Source organism: Oncorhynchus kisutch, linkage group LG29 (genome assembly GCF_002021735.2).
Source record: "Oncorhynchus kisutch isolate 150728-3 linkage group LG29, Okis_V2, whole genome shotgun sequence".
Taxonomy (NCBI): domain Eukaryota; kingdom Metazoa; phylum Chordata; class Actinopteri; order Salmoniformes; family Salmonidae; genus Oncorhynchus; species Oncorhynchus kisutch.
In genome coordinates, this window is record NC_034202.2 from 20,700,650 (window position 1) to 20,712,443 (window position 11,794).

General features: G+C 44.5%; 1 protein-coding gene across 1 annotated transcript in view; it reads left to right on the forward strand.

Moving 5' to 3' along the window:
- LOC109874377 (pappalysin-1-like) overlaps positions 1-11,066 on the forward strand; it is a 126,572-nt gene extending 115,506 nt beyond the window's left edge. Inside the window, 1 exon segment of the mRNA XM_031809557.1 lies at positions 6,136-11,066. Coding sequence (XP_031665417.1) covers positions 6,136-6,240 — 105 coding nt within the window. The 3' untranslated portion in view covers positions 6,241-11,066.
- The last annotated feature ends 728 nt before the right edge of the window (positions 11,067-11,794 follow it).

An 11,794-nucleotide genomic window follows, 5' to 3' on the forward strand; every position in this document is an offset into this window, starting at 1 on the left:
CCCCCTCCTTCTCTCCTCCAGGCAAAACCTTCCAGCTTAATTTCCCCCCATTCTTTTCTGTTCTTTCGTGTGAGAGCAATAACCGAAAGAGAGAAGAAGGGGGAGGGGCTAAAGTACTTCCCCGCCACCCCGTGTTTGTTTTTGTTCCTTATCTCCACTTTTCTCTTTCCCCCCTTCTTTCTTTCTTTCTCCTGGAGATTTGCATATTAAGGAGTTCTGGATGACTTGCTGTGTATTATTCTGATCAGGGACTTTGAAGGTGCGAGGCAGGCTGCACAAAAGGTCACCACAGGATCCCCCCTAATGACTTCAAGCTGTTGGCAGGCAAAGGGGGAGAAGGGGAGGGGAGAGGGATGAAGGGAGGGTATGGCTGAGACTGCCTGCCTCTCTGCCTGCCTGGCTTGGCCCTTTACGGTTCTCCCAGAACCCCATAGAAGGAATTCCTTCTTGGGAAATGGGAGCCACCAGTCAAAGCAACCCTCCCTCCTCCACAATCATACTGTGGCTGTTTGTTTTTGCATTGTGGACTGTGCCACTTTGGTGACTTAAATTACCTTTTTGGAGCTCCCCCACCCCACGCCTACACCTTTTCATTCCCTCCATGACCCATTTTCTTCCATAATATGGCCTTGTTTTCCCTGTGTCATTATTGCTCTGTTTGTCTCCTTCCAGTTTCATAGAATTCTACTATTCCATTGGTTTATTCACTGAGACAGGGCGTTTTGCTCCTCTCCCAAACATGCACTTTGCAGCCCGTGTTTTTCTCTAGACATCGCTACTAGTGACTGTTGCCGTGTTTACATTTACTCTAACTTCTACAAGTTCCACCAGGGAGAAACTTCAAACAGACATACCTTTTGAAGTTTAACGAAAATGTTGATACACCAAATTAAAGAGAGAAAAAAATGCAGCTAAATAAATATGTCAGGCCAGGTGAGGTTCGTTCCGTGAAAATGAATGACCTGTTTTGTCGCTCTGCTACATTTCTACTCAAACAAACACCAATTTAGACTGACACATCACACCTTTACAAAAAGGTCATGACTGAGTCAATTTGAGCAAAAACAACCGACATATGTTTTCTCTTAGTTCTTTGGGGTTTTCATACACTGTCTATTGTTTCCCATGGAAATGACCCTCTCAGATCTTAAAGGCAAAGAGTTCAACCAATTACCACACAGTGCAGTGTTATTGTTCTGGGATTCTGCATCTCTTCTATAATCCTATCAAGGTTGTTCAGTTTATATCAAGCAGTAGTGATTGAATCGATGACCTTGGAAGTGTGGAGAGGGCAGAAAACGTTTCCTGTTTGTTGACTTGGGGGGGATTTTCCTTTCACACCCGACGATGCACCTGAATAGGAAAAAGTGTATTTATCTGTTCTTTATTGGCATAGCTATTTACTCATCTGAGAATCAAATGATGGACATTCATTACTGTGTCAAAGTGAGCTGTATATGTACACCACAGGCAGCTGACAGGCTCAGAGTAATGGAATGTTATCAAACTCATCAAATGGTTTCCATGTGTTTGATACCATTCCATTTGTGCCATTCACAAATTTTGAGCCGTCCTCCCCTCAGCAGCCTCCTGTGATTTACATTCACCAAGCAGGATAGTGGAAAAAATATGCAATTCAGGCAATTAAAAGGCCAGCCCATCCATACTGGTCCTTCCTATGTGTCTCACCTTGTTTGGGGCTAGGCTGCAACTACACAAGGTTCCACGGTGCCCCTTACTCTGGATGCCTCGAAACCTGGAAACGGATCATTCTGGGAAATGACATGATTGCATAGAACACAACTACTTGGGCAGTTCTATTGTGAACCATTGCTCAGAAGAGTCAGACTGCTGTCAGTTTCTTTCTCAATGGAAGCTCTGAGCATCACTGAAGGGTCTTTGATTAAACCATCTTGTGCTCTCAAGTCCTTGGGCATCCAGCCCTATCATGCCTCATTCAGTTTCCCTGCGGTCACAGCGTATATTGGCTAACTGCATGTAGAGAGTGTGCTGCATCAACAGCTCTTATTTTTAAATGTCTGAGGGCAACCGAGTTTGACTTCGGCTCCCTGTGCCAAGACCCTGCCAAGGCAATTAAGGGAAGAGAAGCAATGGCGGGGGCCCAGGGCCAGGGCCCAGCAGGTACGGAACCAACACTTAATGCTTGCCGACCAATTCTGGTCGGCAAGCATTAAGTGTTGGTTCCGTACCTGCCTTCTTTTTATAAGACTTAATTATCAACGTATGCCTTTGCTGCCACGCAATGTTTACAGCAATAAAACCCCATCCCTAAACGAGCAGCTCAGGCCTTCCAAATAGTTTCCTTTAATACTGGTCTTAAAGGGGGAAGAGAGGAGGCATGGTATGGACCAGGAGTGGGGGAGAGTAGGATGGAGGTATGGAGGGGATTGTTGAACAAAACAAGCTTCTGGGAGGTGGGAGGATGGGGGAGGAGGGGGGGGAGGATGGGGGAGGAGGGGGGGAGGATGGGGGAGGAGGGGGGGAGAGTAGGATGGAGGTATGGAGGGGATTGTTGAACAAAACAAGCTTCTGGGAGGAGGGGGGGAGGGGGGAGGAGGGGGGAGAGTAGGATGGAGGTATGGAGGGGATTGTTGAACAAAACAAGCTTCTGGGAGGTGGGAGGATGGGGGAGGATGGGGGGAGGTTGGGGGAGGAGGGGGGAGAGTAGGATGGAGGTATGGAGGGGATTGTTGAACAAAACAAGCTTCTGGGAGGAGGGGGGAGGAGGGGGGGAGGGGGGAGGAGGGGGGAGAGTAGGATGGAGGTAAAACAAGCTTCTGGGAGGTGGGAGGATGGGGGAGGATGGGGGAGGAGGGGGGAGGAGGTGGGGGGATAGGGGAGGAGGGGGGAGGATGGGGGAGGAGGGGGGAGGAGGTGGGAGGATGGGGAGGAGGGGGGAGGAGGGGGGGGAGAGTAGGATGGAGGTATGGAGGGGATTGTTGAACAAAACAAGCTTCTGGGAGGTGGGAGGATGGGGGAGGAGGGGGGGGGGGATGGGGGAGGAGGTGGGAGGAGGTGGGAGGATGGGAGAGTAGGGGGTTTCTCCACAGCTGAGTAAAGATAATAACTCTCCAGGGAAACATGCTCCCAGCAGGTTTAGGAGCCTTGGCTGTTTCCTCACGTCGATTGCCGGGCGCTAGCGAAGTCAAAACCTGCCGTTCTCTCTCTCATTGGATATGTCTTTCTTTCTTTCTCTTTCATTCATTCAATATTTCTCTTTATTTCTCTTGCTCTCTCCTCTCTTGCTAATTCCCTCTCTTGTATGCACTCTCTTTATCTCTCCCTTTCGGTCTTTCATGCTCTCGCCACTCTCTCCCTCTTCCATGTATACATTCTCCCTTCCCCTTTCTCCCACTCTCTATCCATCTCGCCTGTGTTTGTTGTTATAACAACATGTATCTCTGTGTAGTGAAGAGTGATCACCAGCGGTTCTCATTGGAATAACACAATTAGTGCTGGTTTGTTTTATCAGCTTGCCTGTGTTCATAGAAGTTGAGGTTATGTGGATAATAATGATACAGAGAGGTGATCATTACACTCAATGTGTTTAAATACCAAAACAAAGTTTGATTTCAGATGTGAGATTCACTTTTTCACGATCTCTAGATGAGCCACTTAGAACTGACAGGAAAAATGTAGCTTATATAATGATACATATTTAAGCAATATGGCCTGAGGATGTGTGGTATATGGCCAATATACCATGTCTAAGGGCTGTTCTTAAGCACAACGCACCGCAGAGTGCCTAGACACAGCCCTTAGCGCTGGTATATTGACCATATACCACAAACCTCCAAGGTGCCTTATTGCTTTTATAAACTGGTTACCAATGTAATTACAGCAGTAAAAATAAACGTTTTGTCATACCTGTGGTATATGGTCTGATATACCACGGCTGTCAGCCAATCAGCATTTAAGGCTCGAACCACCAAGTTGATATGTTATATATATTTTGTCATCAATTGAATGTGTTACCTAATGAACAGGGTTTGTTTTTGTTAATTGTGTTTGTGTGTGTGTGTGTAAAATTTGATTTGTGTGTGTTTGTGCACACAAGTTTGAGAGTAGTCCTTCTCCTCCACAGCCTCCCTACCCCTCAAACACTTCCCTCCCCTGAGCATAGACTGACACGCACATAGGTGGGGCCTGGCATGATTCTAGTCTGTTTTTGGAGGTGGGGGTCATGGGGTCTGATGTGCCTGCTCTTTCACAGGGGCTTTCATGTTCCTGTGGGTGTCTTCCTGGGACTTCCACGGGGCCCCTGGCCCCCACTCAGCCCCCGTTCCAGCCACCCTCTGAGATCCCTGATCAGGGCCAGATGTGGCAGCTGGTCCAGCCACCCTGGAGGTCAAGGTCATAGGAACCCATATCAAATTTGACCAGATAGAGAGATCCTCACACAGAGGGAGAGGGATGGAGTAAAAAGGGTGTGGTGATAGGATTGTGGGAGAGAGGGATTGGGTGGGGTGGGAAGGAGCAAGTAGAGGGAGAATGGGGGCTAAACTGACAGAGAGGGAGAGACAGGAGGAAGAGAGAGAAAGTGTGAAGCAGACAGCAGAACAGGGTATGAAGGAACGTGAGAGAGAAAAGGGAGGAGGAATTGGAGCTGTGTTTTTTTTGCCTCATGCCTGGATCTAAAGAGGCACAGAGTAAACCCTGTTCATGCGATTGACAGCTGTTTCTGAAGTGTGTCCGGCCTGTGCTTGTAAAGTCATCACATGGAGGGCCCGTTTTCTCAGAAGAGCCTGGTGTTGGCCGCCCAACCCTCGTCCATTAGGAAATCCCTCTCACAAACAACTTGGTTTAATGCTCCATTTCAAAGACGGAAATGCGTCATCGTGCCTCAGCCACTGGTGCACTCTCCCTCTTTCAGCCCCAGTGCCCCAATGTTTACTCTACATACCCCATGCCCCTGAAGGCCTTGAGTCCCAGTCCCATTGGTGGGCTTCCCTGGATGTATGTTCTCTACTGTACTGTATATACCATCCAGGGTTACCACGACATTGGAGGCCATAGGGGAAAGTTTTGACTCTCGAGGGATCCTCTGTCCAATGATGTTCTGCAGAATCTTGCCCTTTTGCCGTTCTTTGCTGTACTGTTCTGTACTGTATGTCTTTCTTACCAGCCAATAAATAAGCTACTTGTGTTGGCCCATGACTTAGTGAACTTGATGTTATTCCCGTAGTCACGGTTTAGTTGTACAGTATGTTGCCGTAACAACAAACAATTCAATTTTCAGATAATTGGAGGATGAGACTGACTGCTGAAGTCTGAAGTCATCCCATGCCAGCCAACAGCCTTCCTGATTGTGCTAGCTAATAGGCCTAGTATTTCCTAATGACTCAGTTTATTTGTTACCCCATTGCTGCTTTATTTGTTGCGGTAGCCAATGTTTCTCTACCGTCACTGCTCTGGCCCTTCTGTCAAAGCCCCCACTTAGAACCCTAATACGAAAACGAGAAACAAGCAGCACACCCACATCCTTCTGATAAGCCGCGGGGGGGGGGGGGATGCAGACGTACTCTGGTCTAAATCCGCCAGGCGCTGGCTGGAGACACATGTGTTCCTAGTTTCGAGCGACTGGGGATGCATTGTGTGTACCCAAACAGCTGAAGCAGGCCCTTGGAGAGGCAACACAGCAGCAGCTGGTGCCACTGACGCACCGGCGATGTTCGCCGGTGACGTCAAACTCTACACACTGGCAGAGGCCTATGGTAGGCCGGGTCTATTTTGAATGTGTTTCTGGGCACTCGTCACTTCATGGAGGATTGACACTTCACAACACTCGTAGTACTCCACCACATACCGCGACGGGATTGGCTGGCAGCAGTTGGCTCGTGTTTGTCAAGCGGCGTTTTCCGCTAGTGGAGTGGACGCTGAGGCATCTGAGACTATTACCACTGTTGTTAACTAATGTTCTTTAGGAATGTATCAGCACTCCTACAGAGCCACAGTCCTCCTGAACTACTATACTTGTGCAATAATACTATAGACATCATTAACACTACGTATGTACAAATCCTATAACACCCAAGCATTATTCATAGACATTTAATTGTCTTTGTTTTTGTGCTTAGATTTAACATTGTATGTGTCTCTGTGTGTCCCTGCCAGGTAATCCCGTTCCCCATGTCCTGTGACATACGGGAAGACTGTGCCTGCCGAGACCCCAAAGCTGCAGAGAACAGGAAAGAAGAGCACGTCCACTCCCTGGGGTGACACTCCTTCCTTGCGCCCCCCCCCCCCACCCCAAACCCTCACCCCAAAACCACCCACACCTGGACTGGGACCGAAAGCGACCCGCTGTCCCCTTCCTCCCCCTAACCTCCTCCACATGCTGCTTTACAGGAGTAGCTCTCCACCCATACTGCACCCCCCTAACAGACACCTGCCTCCGACTTCTCCACATTGGGAAAGATGAACAGACCAGACTAGATAGGCTAAGGGAAAACCCATTTCTTAAAGAAAGGAAAGAATCTGCAAAGTCACCAACCACCAAAACATCTACAGCAAGAGAAAAAAAGAAAACACAAATACAAAACATTTTTTGGAATGAACAATATATATAAAAAATTAGCCCAAAACAAACCCAGACTGGATAGCATGTCTTTTGTTTAGTTTGGTGCCAGCTTCCGTGTCCATTTAAAACCGTACAATCTCATATGATTCTCCCTCAGCCCCCCCCCCCCTAAAAGATATGTTATCCATATCATATGGAAGGGGGGGGATTGAAGTCATCAATGGTGGCACTGAATGACAGACAGAAGGACTATTGCCAAAATAACAGATAGTATGAATGCACTTGACGTGCCCTCATGTTGTATTGCTCCAGAGCTGGTGAGAGTGCCATTCCTGGAGATATCACAGCACAGGGTTCAGGCTGTCAGTTCCCTCTGTCTTCTATCGATGGAAATGCGTTTTCTTTTTCTTCATATATCACAGGCTTAGAAGTTGGTGGGGATATAGGCGACCATATTGATAAAGAGATTCAAACCAGAGAAGTCTAACATATTACAGGAAGTGACATCACATGCAATGAAGACATATTGCAATGCAAAAAAAAAAAAACTGTTATTATGGCTGCTCCTGCTGCTACTACTTTTGCTGCTACTTTGCCATATGACCAACTGCATACTATTACTACCCAGTGAGGTTGGACGGAGCCCCGTCTGCCGTACCGCTTACCTCCTAACACCATGCATTAGTGGACACTTGTATCTGCATGTACAGTACACTCAACTCAAACCGAGAATAAACACTCCTGCAACATTGCAAATGGTTAGTGGAGAAAAACCCCCAGTTGCAATAGCCTCATAATGTTGATGTCTAACCTCAGAAAACATAACACCTCACATTTCCATTTCTATACCTTTTTGGTTTATGCAGTCCAATAGGCCTAAGACTTAATAGGTTATTTGTCTATCAGAGAATATACCAGAAATGTCTCACCAAAAGCAATGTTGACTCGACACAAAAATGCAATACTTAATACTGAATTTAAAACGACTTCAAGAATGTGATTGACACTTGAAAACACAGAACCTGGTGAATAGTAGTCAGTGTTCATTCACAACTACATCCTCCAACGGTTTCCAGCGGCATAGTATAGCCTTGACTTCAATAGGCTTAGTTCAACAGTACATACGCATACAAACAACATGGAGGCTTTCCTCATTTTAGTAGACATCTGGATGTATTCATTGTCAACAAGTAGCATTTAGAACAGCAGTAGTAGTAGTACATTTTATGCCTAAGACACTATTGTCTTGGCTTCTCTTGAGCCCAATGGCTTGACAGACTGCATGTGTTTAGTAGCCCAGCTTGGCCTTTTCTTACCTGCATTAGTGCTGGAGGTGCCATCCCTGGCACTAGTAGTGTGACTTTTGTACCTATCCCCCCCATTAACCACACAACAACCTTTACTTAAAATAGACTCACCTTTCATAGCCCAGAAACAAATGTGCAAATACAGATACACTCACACACACACACACACCTGTATAACTGAGTCCTCCTCATCAGCATATTGTCATGAAGGCTGCTTGGCTTAAGGTCCACAGGCTGCTGCTCCATGTTTCAGCCATCCCTGGGCTATCTGGTCATAAATGTATACAACCCTGTGTATTCCTCTTAGGCTACGTTCACACAGGCAGCCCAATTCTGATCTTTTTTTCATTAATTGACCGATCACATCAGGTCTTTTCACATCAGCTCTGAAAAAGACAGATTAGTGAAGAAAATATCAGAATTGGGCTGTTTTCAGTCCATGTCTCGGAAGTTCAGCGTCACAGCTTGATTGAAATGTAAAGGCATTTGTTCTTGCGTTAGCGGAGACTGCATTCACTGTAAACGCTGCATATATCGACTCAATCGGAAATAACCTTTACATTTTTCTAGCGCACAATCTGTAACGCTTAGAGCCCTTGAATAGAGCCCTAAACGCTCTCATCCGGTATGGACCAATGGGATGGTCCCTTTGACTCCTCAACATAGGCTGCTATAAGGCATTCCAGAATATTCCCATACACCTTTCAGTTCTGACCAATCACTGGTCATCATAGATACAGACAGAGTAGAGAGATAGTAGGACAATACCACGTCACACAGTAAAGTAGGGAGACATTTCAACGTCAAATGTACAATGTAAATATGACATTTTCAGTGTAATACTGCTTTTTTTACGCCTGTAGAGGTGAAAAAAGACAACTTTACAATTGTTCTCCTGTTAAATTTTCTCATTTATGTTACATTTTTTACAAAATGTCGTAATATTTCATCAGTATTTGTATTATTTACCTCAGTTACTGCACTTTTAGGTTGCCTTTTAAGAAGAAAAATATATGTCAAAACGTTTAGAAGCTGCTATTGTCAGAAAGGTGATTTGAAAAAGTGTATGATGTTTTTGTCATTTGACACTCCTATGCTATTACTATTAGCTTTCCTGTGATTAGCATCGTTGTATTCCCACCCGTATCCATTATCATATGATTACGATATTATTGTATCAAGGCTATATAACCTGGGACTTGCGCCATTTTTTTAAATGTAGGTTCAAATATAAGTCAGATGTACACGTTTTGAAATATTATACATGATATGAAAGCATTAATGTATTTTGTGTTCCTCCTGGTTAGGAGACAAACGTTAAATTTTTTTCTCCATGGTTTGTGTAATGCACCATCGTGGCGTGGAAACCATGGAACCATGGAGAACGGATAACTAAATGAAGAAACTACCCCCCAAAAAAGGGACTCTAGAAAGTTACAGAGTTTAAAGACTTTATTAACCTGAGTGAAGGAACTGTGGAGACTACATTCATTGTTATATAGCCTACATCAGCTTCGACAATTGTGCATTTAACACTTTATACAATATATATATCCCTGGTAAATTGAACTGTGTTATGTTGATATAATCAAATGGTATGAAATAATACTCCAAATACTGCTGCTTTCATTAGAGATATTACTAGTAGGGAGAGATTCAACAGCACTACACAAAGCCAACAACCGTACTGTGGATTATCATCATCTGCCAACACTCTCACAGGACTTCTAAAAAGTCATCCATAGACTAACCCAAGGGTTATCTTGCCATTGGACCCTCCCTTCCCTCAAACTGGACAAACATTATAGATCTGTCATCTCTTTCACCCCCCCTTTCTTTCACTTAACTACAGCTCCTGTCTTCGACACTGTCTTGTGTCGTCATCCTCATCAATGTCATTACACAGTCCGGAGACCAGAAACAGTGACTCTCCGAGAAAGGGATATGACAGTCTTTACAGAATGTGACTGCTTCTGTGTCAACATGTACACAGCCCATGATGTATGGTCTGGCTTTAGTCTTCTGATGTGTTCTCTGTACTGGGCAAGGTACTGTTCCAAAGCCATAAAGCCAGGACGTTATGAAATGAAGTTTCAGATGTGATGTTTTGTATACAAGAACATCGCCTCTCTACTGTAAGCCACCACAACATACCTTCGCTGTACCTCATGCCTGTAATGTTTGCTGCTTCTATATGTTGGTATTTAGTGATTTTTGCGTCTCTTAGCAATGGTGTAAATAGTAGAACTATTTATTGAGAGTGTTATACTTTTTTAAGTTATATTTAATGTTCATGTAAATTATTTTTTACATTGCTCTTATAAACAGACATATTGGTTGTGAGTTAAAACCTATTTTTTATCTTCCTTTAATTGTCATTTTATTTCTGTCACAATGCCGTTGTCACAATGCCGTTGTCACAAAGCGCTGGTCAAGGTTGTTGTCTCATTGGTCACTGGGGTAGATAGACACTACTCTCGCCCATTGAGAATTCCCCACATGTTTATGCAGTGCAGAAGTATAATTTCTTTCATTTCTATATTGCAAATCCAGAATGTTCTGTCATTTTCCACATTTTATTTTATTTGATAACTCTTCAATAGTAAACCGAACTTGCTCTAAGGGGAGAACCTATATCATGTTGAAGTAGGTAGATCCATACTCAATGAACTCTGAGGAGTGGTCAGGCAGCCGGGGGTGCTCCAGGTGGGTTGATGATAGAGGGGCTAGAGAAGGGGTGGGATGGGTGGAGGTGGGCTGCTTTTCCTGGCGGTCCTGGGTATTTGTCCAGGTGTAAAAACTGTGTACACACAGAGCTGCCCCTGGGCCAGGACCGATGAGTCTCCAAGTTTCTCTTGGAGGCGGCGGCTGTTCACTGCAGCACTCCCCTCCTGACACTCCGGGCCATCTGTCACTGTCAGGCTGGCGTAGCGGTCAGGTCGGATAGGGAATGCCTTGGAGGTGAGGTGGGCCGCATGGAAGAGCAGGGAGGAGGGAGAACTGGAATACTACCTAACATATGAGCCCTAGAGTGCAGCAGGTTGAGGAACTGCTCTGTCCTTCACTGTCAGACCAGAGGAGTAAAATAAATCAACATTTGAAATGCATGGCAGAGCGTCCGTTTCAATGTCTTTACATTAGTGGTGGAAAAAGTACCTAATTGTCATACTTGCGTAAAAGTAAAGACACCTTCATAGAAAATGACTCAAGTAAAAGTGAAAGTCACCCTGTAAAATACTACTTGAGTAAAAGTCTAAAAGTATTTGGTTTTAAATATACTGAAGTATCAAAAGTAAAAGTATAAATCATTTACAATTCCTTATATTAAGCAAATCAGATGGCACCATTTTTTTTATTTTTACGGATAGCCAGGGGCACTCTCCAACACACAAATGAAGCATGTGTTTAGAGAGCCAGATTAGAGGCCGTAGGGATGACCAGGGACGTTCTCTTGATAAGTGCGTTAATTTGACAAATTTCCTGTCCTGCTAATCATTCAAAATGTTACGAGTACTTTAGGGTGTCAGGGAAAATGTATGTAGTAAACAGTACATTATTTTCTTAGGAATGTAGTGAAGTAAAAGTTGTCAAAAATATTAATAGTAGAGTACGGATACACAAAAAACGACATAAGTCGTACTTTAAAGTATTTTTACTTAAGTACTTTACACCACCGCTTTACATAGAGTAGACATAACTTATTTTAGTCCATTATTGTGAATGGGAGGGGATTCTCACAAACACAAACTAGCTACAAACCAGACATGAGTAAACAGTTGACATTCTGTGGTGTTAGCTAGCTTTGCTAAAAGCAGTAAACTTTATTCAAGTACCTCTCACAGGCTCCTGATTAAAGAATGGTCCACTTGTGTTAATTTCTTATTCCCACGCACAAAAATGAAAAATGAATGGTCCTTTTCTAAGTGGAAAGTATAAAATCTAGTAT